This window comes from Hyperolius riggenbachi, chromosome 4 (assembly GCF_040937935.1).
Source record: "Hyperolius riggenbachi isolate aHypRig1 chromosome 4, aHypRig1.pri, whole genome shotgun sequence".
Lineage (NCBI taxonomy): Eukaryota > Metazoa > Chordata > Amphibia > Anura > Hyperoliidae > Hyperolius > Hyperolius riggenbachi.
In genome coordinates, this window is record NC_090649.1 from 87,839,528 (window position 1) to 87,867,382 (window position 27,855).

Here is a 27,855-nt window from a genome sequence, read left to right on the forward strand (position 1 = left end):
GAGGGTGGCTAAAGTTCTCCTACACTAATATGTGACTGCGGCAGGTGCAGAGGGTGGCTAAAGTTCTCCTACACCAATATGTGACTGCAGCAGGTGCAGAGTGTGGCTAAAGCTCTCCTACAGGAATATGTGACTGCAGCAGGTGCAGAGGGTGGATAAAGCTCTCCTACAGTAATATGTGACTGTGGCAGGTGCAGAGGGTGGATAAAGCTCTCCTACTCTAATATGTGACTGCGGCAGGTGCAGAGGGTGGATAAAGCTCTCCTACAGTAATATGTGACTGCGGCAGGTGCAGAGGGTGGATAAAGCTCTCCTACACTAAAACGTGACTGCGGCAGGTGCAGAGGGTGGCTAAAGCTCTCCTACACTAATATGTGACTGCGGCAGGTGCAGAGGATGGCTAAAGCTCTCCAACACTAATATGTGACTGCGGCAGGTGCAGAGTGTGGCTAAAGCTCTCCTACATGAATATGTGACTGCGGCAGGTGCAGAGGGTAGCTAAAGCTCTCCTACACCAATATGTGACTGCAGCAGGTGCAGAGGGTGGCTAAAGTTCTCCTACACTAATATGTGACTGCGGCAGGTGCAGAGGGTGGCTAAAGTTCTCCTACACCAATATGTGACTGCGGCAGGTGCAGAGTGTGGCTAAAGTTCTCCTACACCAATATGTGACTGCAGCAGGTGCTGAGGGTGACTAAAGCTCTCCTACACTAATATGTGATTGCGGCTGGTGCAGAGGGTGGCTAAAGCTCTCCTACACTAATATGTGACTGCGGCAGGTGCAGAGGGTGGCTAAAGTTCTCCTACACGAATATGTGACTGCAACAGGTGCAGATGGTGGCTAAAGTTCTCCTACACTAATATGTGACTGCGGCTGGTGCAGAGGGTGGCTAAAGGTCTCCTACACTAATATGTGACTGCGGCAGGTGCAGAGGGTGGCTAAAGGTCTCCTACACTAATATGTGACTGCGGCAGGTGCAGAGGGTGGCTAAAGCTCTCCTACACTAATATGTGACTGCAGCAGGTGCAGAGGGTGGCTAAAGCTCTCCTACACTAATATGTGACTGCAGCAGGTGCAGAGGGTGGCTAAAGCTCTCCTACACTAATATGTGACTGCGGCAGGTGCAGAGGGTGGCTAAAGCTCTCCTACACTATATTTGTGACTGCGGCAGGTGCAGAGGGCTGGATAAAGTTCTTCTACACTAATATGTGACTGCTGCAGGTGCAGAGGGTGGCTAAAGCTCTACTATACAGATTTTTTTGGTTGGTAAAAAAAAGAACAATTTCATCGTGTATGGCGACCACAAGTTTACAGTGGATATGTTGTATCAACATTTTCATTTCCAGCAAGGTGTGCAGTTGAGGCCGGTTTTACACAGTCACCCCATCACACCACAGAAATGAGTCTTCATATGACACTGCGCCATGGTGCGGTGACAGGGTCATATCTATAGGCCTGCCCCTTGGTTTGTGACGTACTTCCTGTTGGGCAGGAAGTACATCACTGGGATTCCATCGGTCCTCGCAAGCGAGCTGCACCGCACACTGCTTGTTTTGGCCATTTACAGTCAGGGCCATAAATATTGGGGCATTGACACAATGCTAACATTTTTGGCTCTATACACAACCACAATGGATTTGAAATGAAACGAACACAATGTGCTTTAACTGCAGACTGTCAGCCTTAATTTAAAGAGACTCTGAAATCTCGTAAAAATACAGTTTTTATTGTAAAATAGTGTTTAACGTTACTGTCCTACCTAAATCACTGCATCCCCGGCGCTGTACACTAACTAAATCCGTTAAAGTCTGTCAGCCCAGATCGCCGCCTCTCCCCGCCCCTTTTAGTCTTGCTTCACTGAGAGGGGCGGGGAGAGGCGGAGATGCGCCCTGACAGACACATGTAGAGGCAGAGCTGCAGCTCATAGCTCTGCCTCACACGGAAGAGTAGAGGGTAGCAAAATCCACGACCAAGAAAGTTGTGGATTTTGCAGGGGAGAGGGAGGACGAGTTAGGGGGGATTTAGTTAGTGCACAGCGGCGGGGATGCGGTGGTTTAGGTAGGACAGTAATGTTAAACACATTTTTAAAATAAAAACACGATTTATAGGAGACTTCAGTGTCTCTTTAAGTTTTACAGAGAAATCAAATAATAATCCAGTTTAGTTTACAGCTGATGTATTAACCACCCTCGCGTTCTATTAAGATCGCCAGGGCGGCTGCATGAGGGTTTTTTTTAAATAAAAAAAAAACTATTTCATGCAGCCAACTGAAAGTTGGCTGCATGAAAGCCCACTAGATGGCGCTCCGGAGGCGTTCTTCTGATCGCCTTCGGCGGCCAAAAGTAACACGGAAGGCCGCAATGAGCAGCCTTCCGTGTTTGGCTTCTCCTGTCGCCATGGCGACGAGCGGAGTGACGTCATGGACGTCAGCCGACGTCCTGACATAAGCCGCCTCCGATCCAGCCCTTAGCGCTGGCCGGAACTATTTGTTCCGGCTGCGCAGGGCTCAGGCGGCTGGGGGGACCCTCTTTCGCCGCTGCTCGCGGCGGATCGCCGCAGAGCGGCTGCGATCGGGCAGCACACGCGGCTGGCAAAGTGCCGGCTGCGTGTGCTGCTCTTTATTTCATCAAAATCGGCCCAGCAGGGCCTGAGCGGCACCCTCTGGCGGTAATGGACGAGCTGAGCTCGTCCATACCGCTAAGGTGGCATTGGCTGCTACACACCCATTTCATTCAGGCCCCTTGCACACTGAACGTGGTGCATCGCACTCTGGTACTTTTTCTCTTCTCAAGGGACATGCAAGTCTATGGAGACTTGCACAGTTCACGCAATGTGACATTGTGTGACGGAAGTACTCAAATCACTGCAATGATGACGCAAAGGCATGCAGTAATGCAAGTACAGTCAGGTCCATATATATTGGGACATCCACACAATGCTAACATTTTTGTCTCTGTACACAACCACAATGCATTTGAAATGAAACAAACACTAAATGCTTTAACTTCAGACGGCTTTAATTTGAGGGTATTTACATCCAAATCAGGATTTACAACAGTTTGCATATGTGCCCACTTGTTAAGGGACTAAAAGTAATGGGACAGAATAATAATCATAAGTCAAACTTTCACTTTTTAATACTTGGTTGCAAATCCTTTGCAGTCAATTGCAGCCTGAAGTCTGCAATGCATAGACATCACCAGATGCTGGGTTTCATCCCTGGTGATGCTCTGCCAGGTCTCTAGAGCAACTGTCTTCAGTTCCTGCTTGTTCTTGGGGCATTTTTCATTCAGTTTTGTCTTCGGCAAGTGAAATGCATGCTCAATCGGATTCAGGTCAGGTGATTGACTTGGCCATTGCATAACATTCCACTTCTTTCCCTTCAAAAACGCTTTGGTTGCTTTTGAAGTATGCTTTGGGCCATAGTCCATCAGCATTGTGAAGTGCCATCCAATGAGTTATAAAGCATTTGGCCGAATATGAGCAGATAATATTGCCCCAAACACTTGTGAATTCATCCTGCTGCTTTAAGCTAGTTTATTATTTGTTTTCTCTGTAAAACTTTAGATACCCATTAACAGGGGAAGCTCATGGCACTTTCCAAATTGTCAAAACAAAGCTTCTCAAACCTTCATAGTAGCTGAGCAGTCTGTTAGCCATTAGTAAAAGCCAGAAAAAGTACAGCTAAATGATTGGGGGGAGAACAAAAAAGAGAGAGAGAAATTAGTAGATGGGAATGTAGATAGTTATGTTGTGAATAATTAAACATTTATTTGGGGTATATTTGTTAAAAAGCTGTACAAGAACACGACAACCGTAAAACCACGTTTTTATAGTTGTCATATTCTTTGCACAGCTTTTTATTCCAATAAATGTTAAATTATTCACATCTTTCTGAACTACCAAGTACCAATTTATTTTTCTTCTATTTTTTTGTGTGTGTGTAATGGTTTGTAGCATCGATACAGGAGGACTGCCCATGGGACCTGAACAGTATTTATTACATTTATGGACTGTTTTGTGTCTCAGATTTAAATCATACCTTTTATTGGCTAAGTGATAATATTACAAGGTTGTTACCTAATAAAATGTACTTCAAGGATTCCTGAAGTGAGAGGGATATGGAGGCTGCTATATTTATTTCCTTTTAAACAATACCGGTTGCCTGGCAGTCCTGCTGATCTTTCATGCATCGGTAGTGTCTGAATCACACACCGGTAACAAGCATGTGGCTAATCCAATCAAGCTTCAGTCAGAGACATCTGATCTGCACGCTGGTTCATGGCCTATGGCTAAAAGTATTAGAGGCAGACGATTAGCAGCTGGGCAACTTGCATTGTTTAAAAGGAAATAAATATGGCCGCCTCCATATCCCTTTCACTTCAGGTGTCCTTTAACTCTCCACTTTCCTAACACCTTCTAAGGCAAAAGCATATTTAGCAGACAGCTTTATGTAGCTCCTACACAGCACATACATCCTCAGCATTTACCTTCTAATGCCTAGGCGATTGTGGGTGGCCTGCTATGATGACAGCTGTGTTTTTAAGAATCCTTTAAGTGTGTAGAGTCAAGGCTCTATATGGGACTGGAATTTCCATAGTGGCAAACTGGAGCCCCAAAACTGGCTTATGGGCCCTATAAGGTCGCCCCTCAAGTTAACAGTGACTCTGCGGTGTTACGCAATTAATAATAATTCCTTTTTTTGTATAGCGGTTTCTTCCTGTCGGACTGAAAGCGCTTGCGACACAGCCAGTTCTTATAATTCCTTTTTTTCCATAGCACTCAGTAGGCAGTAGCAGTGTTGGGGAGTCTTGCCCAGAGAACTCCTTACTGAATAGGTGCTGGCTTACTGAATAGGAAGAGCTGAGATCTGAACACTGATCCTCTACATCTTTTTTTTTTTTTTTGGGGGGGGGGGGGGGGGGCCTCTTTGGCACATAATGTTGCATTAGATTGGGGGGGAGGTGAGGGGCCTGATGTATTTTTTGCCCAGGGCCCCATAATGGCTAGAACTGGTAGTGGGTCTATAAAAAGCAATCATAGTGATCCATGCAGTGTTTCAGGAGACCAACCATGTATGTATGTAAGGTATGCAAGCAGGTGACAATTAGGGATGGTAGGAAATGCCAACTCCAACGGAATCTACCGGTAACAGTTTCCGTGAAATGTTATTTTTTTGTCAATAAAATTAGTTAATTGTGAACTTTTTTTTTTTTTTTTTTTTTTTTTAATCCGCTGTTTTTTGCAGATGTTTGCAACCACATTAACCTACTGGGGACCGGCAGCCTAACCCCCCTTAAGGACCAGAGCATTTTAACATGGAAGTGGGGGACACGTTTAGATAGCCACGCAGCAGTATCTCCAGTATAGATAGCTAGGCATGGGTGTCCCCAGCATAGATAGGTGTCCCCAGAATAGCCAGCAGCCTGTACTCACCTCCCAAGCTCCAGCGATGAGCAGCTCTACCACCCTCCGCTCTGCCCTTCATCCCTGCTTGCATTGCTGCAAAGTTCCATCATCAAGCCAGGACCTGACATTAGAACCAAAGCGAGCAGAGTGGAGGGGAGCGAGGATTGCCGGGGGAACGTCATGAAGGTGAGTCCCGGGCCTCTACTTCCCCTCCTACTGCCACTGATTGCAGTGATCACTACAGTCGGCCGGTGATCAGGAGCCAATCGCCATGGCTCCTAATAAGTGAGGGGAGATATGTGACAGCTTAATCTCCCCTCTCAGGTGCGCGCGATAGCGTCAGGAGCGCTAAAAGCAGGTGACGTAAATCCTATGCCGCATCAGGCTTAGGCGCAGCCACAAGTTCGGAATAGAATTTACTATGGGCGCTCCACAAAAGGTTAAACTTCTTATTCTGTAATTGACCTAATATTTTCGAGTCTTATGATTGGCCCAAAAATTCTGCAGTATTCTGATTTCCGCAGTACAATACCGATTCTCTGATTGGTCCAATACTTCCAAGTCTTGTGTTTGGTTACAAATTTCTAAGTCTCGGTAATGTGGTGGGAATTTCGAGGAATTTGGAATCTCATTCCTAGTGACGATACTTAGAAAAATATATCTATAGTTTAGTCATCTCAAAGGGATACCTAAGCCAATGTAAAAAAACTTTTTTTACTTACTTGGGGCTTCTACTATCCCCCGGCAGTTGCCCCGTACCCTCGCTGTCACTCACGGATCCTCCAGTTCCTGTCACAAGCTAGTTTTGTTTTCTGTGAAAGGCGTGGCCAACCGTATCCTTATTCGTGGTCCAGTGCGCAATAGCATCCTGTTTCTGCGCAATAGCGTCCTGCGCAGGACGCGCTGGAACTGAAAAAGGATACCTGTGACCAGGACTGTCCGCGAAAATAAAACTAACTGGCGGCGGGGGACCAGAGGATCCGCGCGTGACTGCGAGGAGGATCCGTGCTTGACTGCGAGGGCACGGGACGACTGCAGGGGCTGGTAGAAGCCCCAGGTACTTAAAACTGATTTTTATTTTTACAGTGGCTTAAGTGTCCCTTTAAATAAGCCAGATTGTTGTAGCATCTTATAGAATGGATATGTTTAGTGATGAAAGTTGACAGAGTCCTGCATTTTTCTTTGAAGCCTTATCTCGGTTATACCCCTATCTGTGTCTATGTTCTGCCCTTAGAACTGAGAGGATTTCTTCTTTTCTGAACATATGTGGAATGTAAGCCTTCTCGCTGTGTGCCCTACAGATATAAGAGCGTGTGTGTGCTGATAGAGATCTCTGCTAGATAACGTTACATGTGCTTCATCTCCTCAAGTCCTAATATTTCTCACACTTTCAGCCTATTAAAAATAAATATTCTCATGAATTATTGGGATAAGAAAAAAAAATACAGGCCTTATAGATACAAAGCTTCATAGATATTGAGCTGTTCAGGATTTTGTTGTTGTTGTTTTGTTTTATGACATCCATATAGAGATAGACAAGGCAGTTCTTTTATCACCTTGCAAGAAAGATAAATCGCGCTCTTCCATTAAAAATAACCAGATACATATATAAACCTCTGTTTCTTCTTTGCTTATGTAAATCCACCAGTTATGAGATGAATGACCGATCTCTTCTTTTGCTTTGAGACTCCATACATGGCAAACGCTGGCCTGTGGGCCAAATCTGGCCTACAGAGCCATCAAATTTGGCAAGCAAGTGGTTTTCCCACTTTATATTATGTTTGGCCCACTAGACCAGGAAAGCTATATTAAAGGTAAAGCTCTAAATCATCAGTGAAGCCATATGGGGAAGGAAGGGGGAAGGCACTAGACATCAGGGAACTTTATATGGGGGGGGGGAGGTGGTCGGTAGACACCAGGAAGCTGTTTCAGGGTGTAAAGGGGGACCACTAGGTCCAAGGTAACTGTTTAGGAGTGGGAGGGTACCACTAGATACCAGGGAACTGTGAAGAGGGGGCACTAGACTCCAAGGAACTGTATGAGTAATGGAGGGGGCCCCTAGAGACCATTTAACGGTATGGAGAAGGAGGACTAAACTCCAGAGAACTGTAGAAGGGAGGGAAGGAGGAACACTAGACACCAGTAAGCTATATAGGTGTGTGAGGAGGCATCGGGAGGGAAGGAGAGGGGGGGTCATTTTACACCAGGTAATTTTATGAGGGAGGTGACAACTAGACATTGAGGTTGGCCCGAAACTTTGTTCCAGTGTTCAATTTCAGCACACTTTGTATTTAGGTTTGCCTACTCTATAGAAACGTCAACTTATGCTGCAGCACACATTGCCACTGACATGCTATTTTGCTTTTTCCAGTTGCGGGAGAGTGTGTAGTATGGCCATGGTGCACACCTACCCTTCTGCTACATTCACTGTGTATTCTGGGTGTGTGGGCTTGTCACTTACCTTACAACCTTTATTGACTTGGTATGGTCCAGATAAGGGTATGTGCTCCAGACAGCTGAGTGTACAGTGAGGAGAACTGCTAAATGAAAAGGGACCTCTGAGTTACTCTGCAGATTTATATTAGGTTATCTAAATCTGAGGTTTAGAGTAAAGTAGGGCACAGCATCATTCGGACAGTCAGAAACCCGTATCTCTTTTATTATAGGCTCACTTTATGGACAGGCATCAAGAAGAGGTTAGCATTAAGGGGAGAGGTTAATAAGTCTCAAAATGGAATTAATACTAAGATGGAAGATAAGTGTCTGGAAGGGGGATACTTATAGTAAGCCTGAAACAAAAAAAAAAGTGGCTTCTTCAGAGGCTTCCCCAAACCTTATCTCCCAACTGGAACCTTCTTCTTCTTCTTAGATGCCACGCTCCCCTCCATCTACTGCGCAGTAGCACAGAGCCACTCATGCAAGGAGAAAAAGACAGGGACGAGCAGCTCCTTGCTGCTCTGCAGGCACGCTCATACACAGAGGGCAGCATGGGCATTATTCAACATTAACCACTTGATGACCCTGCCTTTACCCCCCCTTAAGGACCAGCGCTGATTTCGCTGATCTGTGCTGGGTGAGCTCTACAGCCCCCAGCACAGATCAAACACCAGACAGAGCGACCTGATCGCCCCCCTTTTTTCCCCACTAAGGGGATGATGTGCTGGGGGGGGGGTCTGATCGCTCCTGCCTGCGTGTGGCTGGCGGGGGGGGGGCACCTCAAAGCCCCCTCCACCGCAGGATTCCCCCTCTCCCTCTCCTCCCTCCCTTCCCCGGAGATCGGAGGCTGCACAGGAATGGATCTGTCCTGTACAGCCTCTAACAGGCTCCTGCCTGTCATGTGACAGCGATCCCCGGCCGCTGATTGGCCGGGGATCGCTGATCTGGTACAACGCTGCTACTTTTAGCATCATTGTACAAATGTAAACAAAGCGGATTATTTCCGCTTGTGTTTACATTTAGTCTGCGAGCCGCGATCGGCGGCCCGCAGGCTATTCACGGAGCCCCACGCCGTGAATTGACAGGAAGCAGCCGCTCGCGCGAGCGGCTGTTTCCTGATTAATTAGCCTGCAGCCGGCGACGCAGATCTGCGTCGCTGGTCCTGCAGCTACCACTTTGCCGACGCGCGTTATGAGTGCGCGGTCGGCAAGTGGTTAAAGTGGACCCAAATTAAAAATACAAGATTGCAGAAATAAAATCTATTTTCTAAATAATAATAATAAATAGCAGCCTTTTTTCGGCTGCATGATGACAAATATACAATATATTACATTTATTGGAGGAAACCCTCCCTTCCTTTCAAATTGCTGGGAAAAATCCGGCAAACTGGTGGAGTAGGTGGTGTCCGGCAATGGAGGGATTGCTAATGACTGCCCCCAGTATAACCCTAGCTATGAAAAGAGAAGGGTGAAAAGCATGCACTGAAATGCTTATAGGCTTGAAGCAGTGTTTATTTATCTTTGTATGTGTTAGAGTGGTGCAACTAAATATTTTGAATTAAAAAAAATTTTTTGGTTTGGGTCCGCTTTAATGGCGCATATTTTAAAAAGGGTGCCAACGCTTTAACTTACTGAAGTATGTATGTAACTGTTCTTTATTTTATCTTGCTGCGGACTGCTTAGAGTTATCCCAACCAGGCCCAAATTAACATCACAGAAGCCTATAGGCACAGATGTCCCGGCACGCTAAACTTCTCCCTCCAGAAACCCACAAACCTTCGCTGAACCGCACCGCAAGTGTGCTCGCTGACCCAGCTGTTACTTCACGCTTATCCATCATAGGTAGCTACAGGTGTCCCTTAGCATTAGGTAGCCAGCTAGTGGTGTCCCCAACTGAAGGGAGATCTCGTCAAGCACTGTCTTAGTCTGCCTAAAGTTCTGGTTCATGGGAGGAAACAGGCAGTTTAGAAGCCCTCTTCTCCCCAAATACCAGTACCGTGTGTTTGAGGACTGGAAGCTCTGGAGATCTCAGTGTCCACCAGAACTGGGAAGAATGATTTCTATTGTAAGGCAGCATCAGGCAATTGAGCTGGCTTGTAAACAGGAAAGAGGCCACATGTTCACTGACTCTTTCAGAAGAAGCAGGTTCAGGACCATGGACAGCACATTCTGTTCAGCAGTGTTTCATCCCTAGCACCGACACAGAAAGCTAAGTAATAGGACTCTACTTACTGGTCCTGCTCCTCCGACTTTTCCTCGCTGTACAGGAATTGTGTCTCATGAGTAGAAGAGAAGTAGAATTGGTAAAAACTTATGAGATTCCAATTTGTTTATCTCATCACTTTATTTTAACCACTTAATGACATGCTGACTTATAAAAACGCACTGCTGGAGCCTCTTAATGGCTCCAGGACGTTTTTATAAGTCAGACAGAGCTGCTGCCGCTGTGCGCGTACACATGCGCGCTCCCGCACGTGCATGTGCATCCCCGTGCACGTGAAAATTGTGGGGAAAAAAAAACACCCAAAAAATAAAATACATCTTTATTTCCAAATGATATATTGTCACCCTACTTTGTACTAGGGACGTAAATAAAATGTTGTGATCACCAAGACAAATAGGCAGATAAAATGTGTGGGTTTTATGTACAGTAGCAGTGTTTATATTAAAACCATAGGGGATGCAATTGGAGAAATAGTGTATTTTTACATTTTTCCCTAATGCATAGAAAATAATTACTGAAAACAAATATCAACCCCAAAAAGCCCAATTGGTGGTGAAAAAAACAAGATTTAGATAATTTAATTGTGATTAGTAGTGATTAAGCTATTGGCAAATGAAAGGGATGAGCACTGAAAGATGAAAATGGCTCTTGTCCGTTACGGAAAAAAACGCCTTTGGGTGAAGTGGTTAATTTCAGGTGTGCTTTGTAGATGATAGGAGACATATACTGTACTGACACTGTGAGCCATTAGTATCAGAATATAGAAAGCCTCCTGGTAATTAGTGTAGATTTACTTTGACATACTCTAAAGGTGCCCATAAATCTACCAATTTTGTGGGCCAGTCAACCATCCGATTTGATAATTTTATCAGATCAGATGGGCACTGGAGAGGAGGGGAGGGGGGGGGGCATATGCATTTGGTGGGCGGCCAAGCAGGAGGCAGCGTTACTAGGCAGATTCCTCATTGATTTACCAAGAATTTGGTTTTTAAGCTCATTTAGCTTCCTTTTATCCTTTTGTCGCCTCTGTTCGCCTGCATAATATTGAGCCCACCATGGGTGGAGGGTTGAACCCTCTTTTTTCTCATCTACAGAGAGCGACTTCTTATTCCTGAGTGGGGTCAGGAAAATCTCCCCACCTGCTTGTACAGTGGTTGCCTAATGGTAACCCTGGTTTGTGAGTATTAATATTTACTCTATCTTGTAGTAACCATTTACCAGTATATATTACACTATTGGGGCTCTTGGTGTTCCTTGTTTTTATCTTGTTGCAAAATTTCTTTTTTTTTCTTGTTGCAAAGTCCTGCAATAAATCTGCGGTGCTTTAATAGAAGTAGACATAGGGTTAACATCCTGTGTTTACCAATAAGCTGCTCTGCTGAGGCAGCCAGCTGACACAGCTGAAAAATCAAATTACAGTTGTCATTAGTCACAGATGAGGGGGAATTAGACAGGCTAAACTCTTTAAATATATACAGGGTGCATTTCTCTGTTTTTTATTATGTCCTGTGCAAGAGTTCAGCCCCACTTTAAGGCGTATATCTTGCTATTAAATGTTATTTAATCCAGGTACTCAGTTTTCTCTGTTCCATAATAAGAATGACACTCAGTTGATACCAAATCCCTGTTGTATAGTCAGATGTAAATCCAATAGCATATTGTGTTTACTGTAATGGTATATCATTTCACATCCCGTGCCGTTTTTCACTCTTATCCAGATGGCGACTGCGGTCCCCAAGCAGCCATGTTTTTGCAGCGTTCGAGTTTGCCGGTTTCCTGTCATGGCAGAAACGATTCTTATGGAGGCAATTCTTAGGGGACCTCATAAGTGACTCACGTGGGGGGGAGTTGGACGAGCAGTGATTAATTACAGGGATACATTTGATGATTTTTTTCTAGTGGAAGCTATTTAGGTTAATACCTCTGGATTATTTGAAAATTGATATAAATTGTGTTTTGTTCTGTCTCACAGCAGAGTGTCGTGGAAATATGGTAATTGTTTTCCAAGATTAATAAATGAGCAGTTTAAAAATATTCCACAAAGAGCCAAATAAATAGGACCCGTGAGTTATTATTGTATATTAGGCATATTACAATTTCATAAAGTAAAGTAAACCTGAGATAGGGGGAGGAGTGATAAAAGGATATATACTTACCTGGCGCATTTTCCAGCCCCTTTGCTCTTTTTTTTTAAAGGCAATCTGTAACGGAAGAAAAAAAAAACAGCCCCTGAGTGTACTTACCTTGGAAGGGGGAAGTCTCTGGATCCCTATGTGGCTTCGCTCGTCGTCCCCTGTCCTGGTGCAGCAGAGTGCAGCAATAATTACCTTTAGGGCTCCAGCGCAGGCGCAGTAGCAACTTTGGAGTACAAAGAGAGGTGCAGAGTCGGCACTGCTGCATGATGTGCAGCCTCCGTAGAAGCGCTTAGATAGCGCGAAACGGCCGTCAGGCTCATCCTGCACCCAGCGCCCACCACCAGCTCACAGCTTAGAGACTTTTGCACGGTATGTCTAACTCTTTTTTTTACTGCACACCATGTGATGTATCCACAATCTGAAAATAAATGCACATCATGCAGCAGTGCCGACTCTGCACCTCTCTTTGTACTCCATTGATGCCTGCCATTCCAGCCTGAGCACGCTGACTGTGCAATCTCAGTATCACATGCCGCGGCCCTGCAAGTCCTCAAGAAAAAAAAACGGACGCAGATCCATTGTAGTGCCGACTCCATTTTCTCTCCTCTATCCTGCAGTAGCAACTTTCCCATCTGGCTTAGGTGGAAATAGCCAAGCCTGATTGGGTCTGCTCTGCTGTGCAGGCGTCTCGCGCCTCTGCAGTAGAGCGGCCCAGATCGGGCTCGGCCATTTCCACCAGAGCCCATCAGAGAGCTGCTACTGCGCTGGAGCTGGAGCCCTTAAAGGTAATTATTGCTGCATGCTCCTGCACAGTGCTTTTAGGGGGAGCCAATACTGGATCCCGGAGGCTACAGAAGACAGGGGGGAAGCCTCCTTAGGGGCCTTTTTGTTTTGTTACAGGTGTACTTTAAAGGTTCACTATCACGAGTGATTGTAACATTTTAGATGCACATACAGTGTATAAGGGCTCTTTCACATTAGGGCAGCCGTTTGCGTTAACCAAGGTAAGATGAAAGTCCATAGACTTTCATTTTACCTTTCACACTCGACGCTGCGTTTCGATGCGTTGCGGTTCCGACGCACCCAAGCGCAGTTTTTCCTTCAAAGCACCCGCGAGCCGGCGTTTTCCGTCGGGTTTAATTACCAGCTACCGCCGCTGATTGCGTCGCACCGCAGATACCCGACGACACGCCACAGGCAGACAACGCGTACAGGAGAACGGCTCCCGTTCGCGTTGTCTGATGTGAAAGAGCCTTTAGAAGTTAATTTGTCCCAGGGCAAAATGCACTATGAATTACTTTTTCGCCTATGTTGCTTTTGCTTACAGTAAAAATCTGACAGATCTGGTAGTTTTTTGGACTAGTCCGTCTCCTCATGGAGGATTCTCAGTACTTCCTTTAATCTTTACAAAAGCTCTCCCGATGTCAGCCAGCTTCCCTACTTGCTTGCACTCTATTTTGGTAGTTGGACCGAGCAACTGCCATTCAGGAATTGCTTTAGAAAATAGAGTAGACCGTAACAGTGTGTACACACATCCATTTATGAGTGGCCGGTGTAACTCTTCCACTCTTTCATGTACTGTGAGAGCTTACCCACCCAATCTGTTCATAGCATTAAAACAATGTTAACCCTTATATTACATGGAAATTGTAGAATTGGCCAATTATCGGCCAATCAAAATTGGATGTGTGTATCAGGCTTAAAGAGACCTGAACTCAGAACTGCCTCTCTGCTCTAAAAGATAAGCAACAGCATAACAACTTTAAAGAAATAACATTTATTTGCTGCAATTATAAAAACAGAAGGAAAATTGTCTCTTGGGTGCATACAAAAAAACTTTTATTATATCAAAACTATAAATCTAAATAGCAACACACAAATATATATCACATATACAAACATTCAAAAATCGAACCGCCTCGTCTATCAAAAGACACCCCAAGGAGGCTGCAGTCCTCCAAAAAAGTCCAGGACTTGTTGGGAGGACTGCAGCCTCCTTGGGGTGTCTTTTGATAGATGAGGTGGTTCGATTTTAGAATTTTTGTATATGTGATATATATTTGTGTGTTGCTATTTATATTTATAGTTTTGATGTAATAAAAGTTTTTTGTATGCACCCAAGAGACAATTTTCCTTCTGTTTTTATAATTGTTTGCATTTGTTGGCATGGTGCATACTTTAAACAGTGGATATCTGTAGAAGTACACACGGTAGTATTTTTTAGTTGGGTGTTCCGCTATATGACTTTCCTTTTTTTAGTGGTGTTATAATTTCTTAACTACAGCTTACAGAACTCCTGCAATAAATCTGCAGTGTGTCTACTTCCTGCTTTCATGGAAGCAGACAAAGAGTTGACATCCTACGTTTACATGTTAGCTGGGCCTGCCAAGACTGCTGAATTTCTGTGCTGACACAGCTGAGAGATTAAATTAGACTTGTGATTACTTGAAGATAAGGTGGGAATAGACAGGCTCTTCTCTCTAAAAACACAGGGGGTGCATTTCTCTCTGTTTTCCCTGTGTTGTGTTCAAGAGTCAAGGTCCACTTTAGGAATCCCCTACGAGGAGATGGACTGGTCCGAAACCTGTCAGATCTGTCAAATTTTTTACAACCTATTTTAAGTGACAGCAACAAAGGAAAACAATACATGTATAGTGCAGTTTACTTTGGAACAAATGATAAATGTGCATTTTTTGAGGTGTACATTTTTTCGCGATCATGGTCCTTTAACCACTTAAGCCTAACTGGACGAATATATTTCTCTAGTGTAGTTGATGAGATTGCACCACCATTTTGTTGCTAAATGTGGTATCGTTTTAACCGTAAAGAGTTGAATACATTTTGGTGTGTCTTACAGCTTGGGCGCATGTCACATAAAAAATGAGTAGGGGCAAACTCAATCCAAAATAAAAAAGTAATTTTCAAAACTATGATCAAACTTGGGAAAGTCTTAGCAAAACTACAAGAGACATATGTGGTAACATTTTACAAGGTGATCTGACGAAGGCAGTGATTGCCGAAACGCGTCATCACGCTAGAGGCACATCGTTGACCTGGACATGCTCCCTCCTGTGAGTGAGCCTTCCCCACCATCGGACGCCACACTGCTGGCCACAGCCTGGCAGTTTCTCACGAGCAGTCAAATGGGAAACGCATCCTGGCTTTGATATACACCATTACTTCTTCTAATCTTGTAAGTAGGAACTTTCATTGTGTCAATAAATGTGTATTTGGTAATGCACCATAGAGTGCTTTTTCTTTGTTTTAGATTGTGGTAGCATTTTAACCCTGATAAGTTGTAGAATGAAGTTTTAGGGTTGAGGCCCATGTCTTGTATATTCTTTTTAGTCACAAACTGAATCAAAATCAATAAAATGTTTGCATATTTTGTACCAAAATAAAAGACTTGTAAAATGAAAACAAAGTGACAGAATATATGATAAAAAAACATGTATTGTACCTTAGGAACTTGGCTTTTTAAATATGTATGCCATGAGGGTATATTACTATTATTTGTGCATATAAGGTCTCATAATCATCAATAGTATACAATGAGAAAGCAAAAAAATGTTGTAATAACCAGGATGGATGAGCAAATAAAATTTGTTGGGTTTAACTTATACTTAGCACTGTTTATTGTAAGCTATATTGGATGCAAATGGAGAAATTGTGTTTTTTTTTTTCTCTATTTGTTACCTTATTTTCCCGAAAATAAGGTAATCACTAAACAAAATTTTCACACACTAAGGCCCGGTGTACACCAAAACCCGCTAGCAGATCCGCAAAATGCTAGCAGATTTTGAAACGCTTTTTCTTATTTTTCTGTAGCGTTTCAGCTAGCGTTTTGCGGTTTTGTGTAGCGGTTTTGGTGTAGTAGATTTCATGTATTGTTACAGTAAAGCTGTTACTGAACAGCTTCTGTAACAAAAACGCGGGCAAAACCGCTCTGAACAGGCGTTTTTCAGAGCGGTTTGCGTTTTTCCTATACTTTACATTGAGGCAGAAACGCATCCGCAATCCAAAAAATGCTTCACCCCGGCATTTTTCGTTTCTGCAAAACGCCTCCCGCTCTGGTGTGCACCAGCCCATTGAGATACATTGACCAAGCAGATCCGCAGCCGCAAGCGGCTGCAGAAACGCTAAAATGCCGCTCGATGTGCACCAGCCCTAAAAGCCTAATTTGTCCTGAAAAAAAAACAGTATATACTGTAGATAATTTAGGTGTGATTAGTAGTAATCAAGTTATTGATGAATAAATGGGAGCAGTGCTGATATGTGAAAATTGCTGTTGTCCTGAAGTGGACAACATTTCAGCTATTTCAGTCCATTTGAAATGAATGTGGTGAAATGGGAAGAGTCATCACCTGACTTACAGCATATCCACTGGATCACTCTTGTGTTTACAGCTCCTCAGCCCTCTCCTGAATTCCATTACATTCCAGCAGCCACACTTTACATTCGGGGAGCGGCAGCAGAACATTTGGCGCGCGTTATGCGGTGACAGTGACAATCGTGTTACTACTTAGTGGATTAGTGTAATACTGTGGGAAGAATTATGGGGCAGATTATGAATGCAGAGATTCAGATCTCCTCTGTCTCTGGGAAAGGTCACTCTTCCGGCCATATAATGGGGAAGAATAACCTGGTTATTCCTTGGAAGGGCGTCATGAATTAATGATGTCTGCGAGATCTATCACCGCTTGAGTGCTTTTATTTCCCCATATGTCACATTATGTTAAATATAGGGATATTACTTTCTGGCGGATCTGTCTGTAGGCTACATAAATGTATCATCCTGCAAGATTAAATCGAATTATGATAATATGGCATTTGAATAACATCCTTGTTTGCCACGGGTCCTCCCAGAGCATACCTAGGCAGGTCTGTGAGCCATCCTAGGCATTATACCGTGTCCTGTGATCTGTATTCACGCCGGTGCTTCTCTGCACAGCCAGAGGGGGGAGTCACTCGCGCATAGCAACGCATCTGTCAGATTAAAGTGAACCAGGCCTTCATCATGTCAGGCAGAATCTGTACTCAGTGGAAATATGCAGTGTTTTTGTAAATTGAAACTGACTTTAAACACGCACCGCAACGACATGTCATAGAATGTAATGCATTATTCAGGCTACCCAATTTTGTATTCTAATATCCTGGTTTTAGCACCAGAAACACTTTTTATATCTATAGATTGCTGTATAATGGTACATAACCACGCCCTCCCAGTGATGTTCTGCCCCAGAGCTTGCTGGGAGACCAGGTGTTGTTTCTGCTCACTTCGGGAACAAGCAACAAACATTTTGTAGCGATTCACCTGCTACCAGTAAAGGTGTCGCCGCCTGTTATAAATTTAAGAATGTCATTAAAGGAGAAGATTTTTTGTAAGCAGAAGGGAAGATTTTACAATGGGCAAACACTGGCTAAATAAGTTATAGATTAATATTGTAAAATATAAGCAATTTTAATTTACATTCAGTTAAAAAAAAAAACTGGAACTGTAGTGAAGTTTTTGTTTTTTACAATATTCATTTAAAAATTATTCACTTAAAACTTCAGCACCACAGGGTTTTTTGCTTAAAACCCAGAGCGATTTTTTACATTTCAGCGCTCCTCCCATTCATTCACCAATACATTTATTGCTACTCATCAGATGTAAATGATCTATATCTTGTTTTTTTGCCACAAATTATGCTTTTGTGAGGGGGATATTTGCTTTTAGTAATTATGTTATTATCTGTGCATTTTAAAGGGAAAAATAAGAAAAAAAAGTAAAAATACACTATTTCTCCATTTCCATCCACTATAGTTTTCAAATAAACAACGTTACCATAGGTAAAATCCACACATTGTATTTGCTAATTTGTCCTGGTTATCTCAACATTTAAATAATGTTCCTAGTACAATGTATGGCGATAATATATTCGTTTCTGATTTGTGTTTTTTGTTTTCTCATTGTACTCTATCAGTAATTAAAAGCCCTTATCTTCATGATTAACTGTAATACACTCTCATGGCATACATATTTTAAAAGCTAAGTCCCTAGGGTAACTATTTATGTATTCTCAATGCTGTCACTTTAGGTTTTTTATTTGGGGGTACAGAGTATATGAAAATAACAGTTTTATTGCTTTTCATTCAGTTTTCCAGTAAAAAAAAAATCACATGACTTAGCCCTCAGTTGTCAAACAACACAAAATCTATTCTCTCACTTGTCACGGTTAAAATGATACCCTATATACATAATCAGATAGCTTATTGAGCATACAGCACACTGTTAACCACAAGTACGCCTATCTACTCCCCTGAGCTCCAGGTGAAGTTCTGTGGGGAGTAGATAAGCGTAGCAAGGGTTTCAAAGTGGTTAATGTTTGTCCATCGTAAAATATTTCCTCAACCTGATTTATATTCTGAAATTTATCATACCTTGTATTTCTGATTGAAGACAATAAAGTCTGCCGTTTCCACTAGCGCGAATTCGCATGCATTTTCTGCACGCAGATTCACATGTACAATTCACGTCAATAGGCCTGCTTTCACTACAAAAAAAAAAAATCTGGGTGCAGAGCTGTGCAGAAAAATTCTGCACAGCAGAGCCATCAAAATTCACACACCGCACGCATAATGTGCGATTCGCATGTAATGTAATTAATAGGAAAATCGCATGCATTTTCGCCAATTTTCCATGCAAATTCCTGTACGTTTTTTTGTAAAACTTGATGAAATAGTACGCAGGCACTGACATGGTTAAGGTGTACCCGAGGCGACATGTGACACGATGAGACAAACATATGTATGTAGAGTACAAAACATATTCATCACCAGGGTGTTTTACTTGTTTTATTTTGCTGCCTGAAAGAGTTGATTTTTAAAGAGACTCTGTAACAAAATGTTCAGCCTTATTTCTTTTATCCTATAAGTTCCTATGCCTGTTCTAATGTGGTCTGTGTTACTGCAGCCTTTTCTAGTTGCACAGTGGCTGTGTTATCTCTGTTATATGATCTAATCTCTCTTCTGTTGACTGAGGCTGGAATGTGCTGCACTGCTTGTCATTGGCAGAAACTATACACACCCTCTCCAAGCTCTGTATGAGTCAGAGACTGAGCTACTCTCAAGCCTATCACACTCTAGTTAGAAGCCATGTCTTTTGTTTGTAAATACTGCCTAAAAATGGCAATTACAAGCCAGGATTGCAGCAGGGAGTGGCAGAAACAGCACAGAGGGACCCAGGAGAACATAATGAATAGAATGGTATGCTTTTTATAGTAAGAATTTTTAGAGTACCGATTCTCTTTAAGGATGGAAGTGGCAGCTTTTGTTTTGTCGGTACCTTGTCAGGAATATAGTAAACATCACTGATAAGCCAATTACAGCCATAAAAGTTTTCCTGGCACTATACATTTTTCTACATACTTCTGAGAGCAGAGGGAGCGAGAAAGGGTCAATATAGTTCATGTATTTTCATTTAGGGACACTTAATAGACTGCAACTGAGCATAGACAACAAAACATTCAATCTACTTTCTAAATGTTTTAAATGTTTAAATATAAAACTACAATCCCGGAATGACTAAAACAGTCATTTTTAAGAATAGTAAGATAAATATAATTGTTTATCTCATCAGTTTATTTTCACCTCGGGTTCACTTTAAAATCGAATAGTTAGAAAAATATGCGAAAACGCACGTTAAAATTTGCCTACATGCGTATACGAATTTGCATCTGCATTTGAATTCGTTTTCACGTTTTCCACAATGGAATCGCAACGCACTAGCCTGAGCCTTCAAGGTCTGTGTAAAATCTGCTGACTGCTGTAAAAGACTCCAGGACTGATAAAGAGAAAGAGTGCAATCGTTGACTGCTTGTGTCGAAGGTAGAGGTATTTACATGAGGTACAAATAAATAAAACAGTGTTGACATCTTTAGTCCTGTCAGGTGATCTCAGTGGAAGGTTTGTTTAGGCCTCTTGCACACTGCAAGAGATTCAGATTCCGCTTTTTAATCAGTTTTTACATCCGATTCAGATTCCGATTTGCAGTGTGCAAGGAGCAAACTGCAAATCAGAATCTGAATCGGTTGTAAGCGGAATCTGAATCGGAATCGCGTGCAGTGTGCAAGAAGCCTTACTGAGTGTTCTATGCACAGAAGTAAATACAGCTTGCTTGGCAGTTGGAAACAGCTGTTATTTCCCACAATGCAATGAGGTTGACAGACAGCAAACTGTCTGGGCCATGGCCCTGACATCACACTGTGGGAGGAGTTTCAACACAATATCAGCCATATAGATGTTCCTAAAGCACAATTAGAGAAATGGAAAATATTTTTCACGGGAAACGCCCATTACGTTGGGTGCGTGACTTTGGCCGCAGTTGCCAGGTTTACGGAGCTGCCAGTGGGACCACGGAGGGGACCCAGAGGACAACAAGGGACCTCACGGGCTATGGGGGGCTGGAGGAAGCCCCAGGTAAGTCCAGATTTTTTATTTTACCTCTGTTCAGGGTCCCTTTAAGGGCTGAGTTGTAGCCTGAAACATGTCCGCTTTTCTGCCCACCAGTATAAATATTTTATAAACAAAGATGATTGGCATTTTGTTTGTGTGCTGCGGACTTCCTTATGCAAATATCTGCAGCTTAGAAATAGACCAATCAAATGCAGCAGTTACGACTCTTGACTGGTGTTTTTCCAAACTGCATACATTTGCGTATGATTTGCATCAACTCAACTTATTAGCAATTCACCAACTATCCTTAGTCACTAAAGGAGATGAGATGAAGCAGTTTAGAGGAAGCATGAGGGTTATTTAGCCGAGTTCCATCCACACAACATGAGCATGGCCGAATTTCACACAAGGCCACATAGGCCATGGCCAAGGGCACAAGGAAGCAAGGGGTGGGCTGCAGGCTGGCACACTCATGCAGTCAACCTGCCAGCATGTGAACTGCAGCAGTTGGGCAAGTGTCTGGAACTCAGGGAGTGAAGGAGCAGCAAACATGGGCAGCTAATTGTCTATGACCTGAGCTGTCACTCATCGCTTTTCGAGTCCAACTCCGCCCTCCACCAGCTCCAATTTATCAGAGAAGAAAGTATCGATTTTGCCCATAAATGGAATAAAAATGATTAACTATTCTGATCATTTCAGATATAGTCGATCCACAAAACAGACTGATAAAACAATTGGTCATTTGTAGTCAATTGCCACCATCAACACTGTTCAATCCAATCAATCGGAAGGTCGATCGTTCAGTAACATTGCATAGTTAATAACCATATTTAAAGAGACACTGAAGCGAAAAAAAAATTATGGTATGAATTGGTTGCGTAGTACGGATAATTACTAGAACATTAGTTATATAGTTATATATATATATATATAGATAGATAGATAGATAGATAGATAGATATAAAACATTGCATCATATCTCTAATATTTGCAGTTTACACACTACTCAGCATTCTGAATGATTTTACAGAGCAGCCTACTGATGTTTTGAACCCTTTTCTGCAGAGAAAAAGAAAATACAATGACTGACAGTTGAGATAACAAGCTTCAGAAGACAGAGCTCTCTGTGAGTTTGAAAGTTGTGGAGCTCAATGGCTCTTTTGCATATATAACAACTGGAGTTTCTTAACTCTTCCTGTACTGGAAACAATATTAGACTTATGTCTCTGCTGCTAATGTTTTATTTTGTAGCTGTACTACACAGATAAATCATTATATCATTTTTTTTTCGCTTCAGTGTCTCTTTAACCTCCTGCCGCGCAGGAGGATTGCTCTGGCCCTGCTGGGCGGATTTTCACATTTTTTTCCTACACGCAGCTAGCACTTTGCTAGCTGCGTGTAGTACACGATCGCCGCCGCTACCCGCCAAGCCGAACCCCCCCCCCTTCTCCCCCAGACCCCTGCGCAGCCTGGCCAATTCGAGGCGATCGGAGAGGGTGGGGCTAGCTACATGATTTAAAAAAAAAGGAGAAAAAAAAGTGCTGCGCCGCCCCCTTGCTGACGTAATTGAAACGGCAAGGTGGTTAAATACATTGATTACTGGGACCAATAAAAGTGTGTGGTAGGGCGTTAGCTGTTCAACAGGGGGCAGCTGGTGATAGTGGCCTTGGGCAGTAAGAAGTACAAATCCGGCCCTGAACATGAAATCTCAGTTTTGGATGGATTTGGCTAGCTGTAACATAAGAGCTGTCAGCAGTGCTAGGCTCCTGTTAGATCACAGAGCCATATCCCTTCAGGCTGATCAGGTAAGTCAGACAGGTGATAGAAGATGTATGCAGAAAAGGGCAATCATCTCATTGTTACAGCCTGGATGGGTTTCCGGCTGAACCACTTCCTTCCCTCCAGAGACATTTGTATCCACCGAAGTGTAACATCTGTCATACAGTATAGGCTGTGGTGACACGCAGAATACCGCGCGGGTCTTCATCACGGAATTCACAGACCACTCTTTATGTTCCAGCTACACGATTTACGTCAAACTCACGAAAGGGACTGTCCTACATTAAAGCAGACCTGTCACCTATGTGCTAATAATATCTGGGCAGACATGCATGTAGAAAAAGGATTATAAAACTGCTTGTAACAGACTATCTAAACTTTTCACTAAAAATGTAATATAAGTGAGTTCCCTGCTTTCAAGAAAAATGAGGAAACTGAGGCACGGGATAAACTCTTCTCCTGATTGGTCCAGGTCACAATCTGATTTTGGTTTATTTTTGGTTTCAGCATCTTTTTCCTGTCCGTCTCACTAAGAGCTCTATGGCTGACACAAATAAGAACTGTAAATGGATAACTGTACTTAAATACACTTCAGCGGAATATGCAGTGTTCCAGGGCTGGCACTACCATATGGGCAAAGGAGGCAATTGCCCCAGGGCACCATTATCCATAGGGGCCCCCAAGTGTTCCCATCACCCCACTAAATTATGTAGCTGAGGTTCCCCCCATGTGGAGACAGGCACACACTCACCTTTTCTGAGTTCCAGGTGTTGCAGGTCCCATCTGTCTCCTCTGGAGTGTTGCTGTTCTGTACTTCCTGTTTCTCTGTTTGGGCTCCTGTGTGTGTTGTGAGGAGCAGGAAGTGCAGAGCAGCAGCAGTGCAGAAAATAGAAAGTGAGTGTCCCGTTACCATTGCCTCGGTAACGCTGCATGAGGGGTCGTTAGGGGCATAACTGACTACTATACTAGGGAAGAAGGGGCATCCAGGTTACTTTTGCCACAAGTCCCCATTGTAGCTAGAACCGGCCCTGTCCATTGCGTACGGTTGCGGAAGCACAGAACCATATATAGACTTCCGCAACAGTTTAAGAGGGATGTCCGCGGCAGATGAGCTAAGGGGGCAATTGTCCCAGCATCCACCCTCTCACTAAATTATCTACCTCACACACCCCCTCCAGCGCAGCATTACGGAGGCAGCGGTGACTGGCACTCATTCACCTCCTGCGGGGGGCGGCGGGGGAGGTACTATCCAAGGGGGCAGGTCGCTATCTGGCAACTATCCTGGGGGTAGGGGGTCGTAAGTGGCACATCTAGCTGTGTTATAATACTGGGACACATTTATTACCTATTCCTGGGCAGGTACCGGAACTGGCAGTGGGGAGGGGGCGTTTGCAGACGCACTTTTTAAGCCAATGACCACTCAATATAGTGAAGATGTGACATGAGACAATAGTAAATAATTTTTTATTGAAACATCCAATCCGAACATTTGTATAGCGCTTTTCTCCTGTTGGACTCAAAGCACTCAAGAGCTGCAGCCACTGGGACGCACTAAACAGGCCACACTGCAGTGTTAGGAAGTCTTGACTTGAACTCCTTACTGAATAGGTACTGACCCTGGGCAGGAGGATTCAAACCCTGGTCTCCCATGTCAAAGGCAGAGGCCTTAACCAGTATACTATCCATCCGATCCGAACATTTGTATAGCGTTTTTCTTTGGTCGGACTCAAAGCTCTCAAGAGCTGCAGCCCCAGGGACGCGCAACATAAGTGAACAATATACAAGTGAAAAAAAGTGGCTATGTCAGAAATCTTGCAATGCCTTGTTTCACCTGCTGGTGGCAGGATGTGCCTGGGGTCAAAGTAGGTAAAAAGGGCGCATATGGCAAGCAGTTCATAAGGGCACTGCATAGAGCACAATGTTAGCTGCTCTTGCGGCGCCCACAGTATAATAAAGACGCGCAATATTTTTCACCAAATAATGGCTATAGGAAGTCTCAATACTGCCGGGGGGTTGTGATTTGTTAAGGGTTAGGCACCAGCAGTGGAGGTTAAGGGTTAGACATCGGTAGAGGGTAGGGTTCTGTGTGAGAGTAGGGTTATGTCATAATAAAATGTCGGTAAAAATTACTGATATTTTACTATTGTAATTAACTGGTAGAATATTGGTAATTTTACAGATATTCTACTAGAGGCTATCTTCAGCGCCCTTTTTACTGGTCGCCTTTTTACATGGAAGCCCTGGACTGCAGTGAACTTCTCCTCTCCACTAGCAAAAGGTCCTCTTTGACATTTTTGCAACTCCCTTTTTCACCTGCAGGCTGATTAATGGTCTTGGATCTCCATAGATTTTTGAATTTGTTTTCTAACTTTGCTTCTGTCTTTGATTTCAATACTGCATACGTTTTTTGTTTTTTTTTAACCTTGCTGTCATGTTATTATTTTGCATGGGATTTGCTCGGAATTCAGAGATGGGAACCGAGCTTGTGTAAAAAACAAACAAAAAAAAAAACGACTATTAGAATGCACAAATGCAGAGCAAGGACAAAGGTCCATATGCAATTAACTTTTTCATGTGAGTTTCCTCCTAGGTTATATTTTCACACCTTACCTTAAAATGCCTTTTAAATCATCAGCAAGCAAGAAAATACTCAAAATAAATTTGATAATACCTTTTCACCAACTTTTGGGTACTTTTTCTAAATGTGAACTGCTGAAAAGTTATTTTTTAAAAAAGATGAAAGTTATCTCCTAGGAGATAACTCGGGTGAAAAATGTTAATTGCATATGGAGCATTGTCCATTGAAACTGAGTCAAAATGGTACAATCATTGTTACGAAACATGCAGAAAACGTGCAGACTTCCTCTTATGTAAACCGATATTTATAGGAATGATTGTCATACAGTAATGATGAAGAGTGAGATAAAGTCTCAGGTACATTTTCATTTAAGAATAAAGCCCAACCCAACAATGTAACGAGCTCTAGGCAAAAAGTCTCTAGGAACATCAGGAGCAGCTGCGTATAATAGGGTCTGAGCTGGGAAACAAGATACAGGCACAGAGGTAATTGACTTAAATGTATTCCAAATAGAGGACCAAAAAGTTTTGGCATAAGGGAATCCCGAGAAAATATAAGAAAAAGATGCAACAGCCCCACATCTGCTAAAACAAAAGGGGGGGGGGGGGGGGGGGAGGTAGACAGGGAAGAGTCAGGGCCATTCCTGTCTGTTGATAAAAAAAAAACATTTTTATGTTTTGTATGTTTTTGATGTGTCCTGTTGAGGGCTGTTTATGAATAAAGCTTTAGATTTTTTTTGAACAATTTGAGGTCTAGTTCCACCTTCCTTTTTTTCCTTACATCTAGTTCAGTAACTAGGTTGTATACCCAAAAGTTATTTACAGTTAAGCCAGTAATGAGTGGTAATTAACCACCTGACTTGTATTGGTATACTACTGTTCCTATGTGAGGATTTTTTTTCTTATTTTTTTCTTGAAGAGTCTACAGTATACCAACAAAGCAAAAGTTTAATGGTTGTTTCTCTCAAACATGAGGTGGGAGGGGAATGCTTAACCTGATCAAAGATGATACTCCAATGTTTCTCTGAATATGCAGTCCCCATCTCACTCTCATTTCTTCATATAATTCAAAGAGCTAGATCCCAGCAAATCCTGAGATAATGCAGAAATTGCCTCTTTCCTCGACACTGCCTCACTTCTCACATGCTGAGGAGGGATCCATTTATCTTCTCAGGCAACTAGTGCACAAGGGGTGACTTATCTGTATATACCTATAAAGTTCACCTTAAAAGGCATAGCTGTTGAATTTAAAGACTTCAAAAGTCAGACATTCGTCTTCATTGTGTGCAGCATTCTGTGTTCTCTCCAGAATTTTTTTTCCAGCTGGATGGCATGAAAAAGTAAAACAATGGATACAGCGCTCAGTGCTACTATAGGATAAAGAGTCTGCAGAACTAAAAGTTCATAAAACTTCTATTTTCATTGTATCTTGAGACAATTCTTGACACCCGTGGGTTTTTCTTCAATCAAGTGAGCACCACCACCAACTCCTAGAAGGGGACATTCACCCTTATTAGTAGACCCTCTGTGAGATTGGGTCAAGGAGCGCCTGTAGGGTCATTGAAGGCCACCCTTTGCCTGTCACGATCTCATGATGCGTAGCTATCGTTCACAGTTAATTCAGCACATAACACCTCAAAGATAAAAAAAAAATCTCTCCATAGCGTAAAACCATTCACAATTTTATTAAATGTTAAAAATGGCCACTCACGTATTAAAAACTTTGTAATCAAGCATACAGTAGAGTTTTCAGGGCTCTCCCCCTCAATGTTGGTCACCTGGCACCTCCTCCAAAACTTCCACAGCTCTCCACCATCTTAAATCCACTTTACTTCCGCCCTACTAGTTTCAACAGAATGTCTCATCAGGGGCATTAGCTCTAGTTTCCTATGTGCTCATGCGGATGCCATTATTGTAACAAACCATGAATGAGATGAGAGAATGCAGGGCTGGTGCTTCTGTACGCAACTCTGCTTACAGCATAGGTGAACTGAAAAAAGCCTGGTGCTCACCGAAACTAGCCGGGTTGAGCAACCGTCTGAAAGAGCCTTGGGAGAACACTAAGCTTTAGTGGCATGGTGTCCCATCCTTGGGATGCGGAAACTCAGATAAAGAGTCATCAAAGGGCAAATTATTTGCATGGAAGCCTCCATTGACCATACATGAAGGTGTGAAGAACACAAACTAAACCCCTGCTGCAGAGTCTTGTTTTAGATTGTCTGATTCAGTGATTTTTCTTTTTACAATTTGCAGTGAGATGCTGGTCTCCTCGGACAACCTCTTGGAGTGGCTACGACCATTTTGTGGTGATGATACTTTACCAGTGAAGCCTCGAATAGATGTCCTTCAGATTATGGAGCAAGCCTTTAACCTAAGTGATGAAGACAGCAAGCTGCTGGTGTTTTTCCGGACCCAGGCAGTGCTGAAGGCATCATGGCCTGATAAAAAGGTATTCTGATGTTTTACTTTGCATATGTGGAAAATGCTCAGAATGTATGGTATACAAATACCTTATTTCATTTGTTAGCATTTTTAAACTATTTGTGTTGTTTTTGTAGCTTCAGCGAAGGATTGTGTAATTTGCAGACTTTATCTTTTTGATGAGTTTGTAGTTGCAAGCCTTGAAATGTAGTTCATTCATTATTTTCCATCATTTGATATTCCCCTGACATCTTATTATTTTATCATACAGCCAGTGCATACTAAATTGTTTAAAAATTGCTTTAAAAAAAAGAAAAAAGAAAAATTCTACTCAGAGAGAAACTAGCTGATAGAGGATCTATTAATATCTGATTCTTGGGGATATTTGATATGCACTGGATAAATGTGAAGCCATAAAAATATTTCACAGGTCTTTTT

The 27,855-nt window shown here is 42.9% G+C and overlaps 1 protein-coding gene across 2 annotated transcripts in view; it reads left to right on the top strand.

Annotated features, from left to right (window-relative positions):
* NBAS (NBAS subunit of NRZ tethering complex) overlaps nt 1-27,855 on the top strand; it is a 916,216-nt gene that overhangs the window by 725,083 nt on the left and 163,278 nt on the right. Inside the window, exon 48 of one of the 2 annotated variants that reach the window (XM_068280281.1) lies at nt 27,250-27,445. In XM_068280281.1, coding sequence (XP_068136382.1) covers nt 27,250-27,445 — 196 coding nt within the window. Of the gene's footprint in view, nt 1-27,249; nt 27,446-27,855 lie in introns of those variants that run through there. The other variant, XM_068280282.1, reaches the window with a different exon arrangement.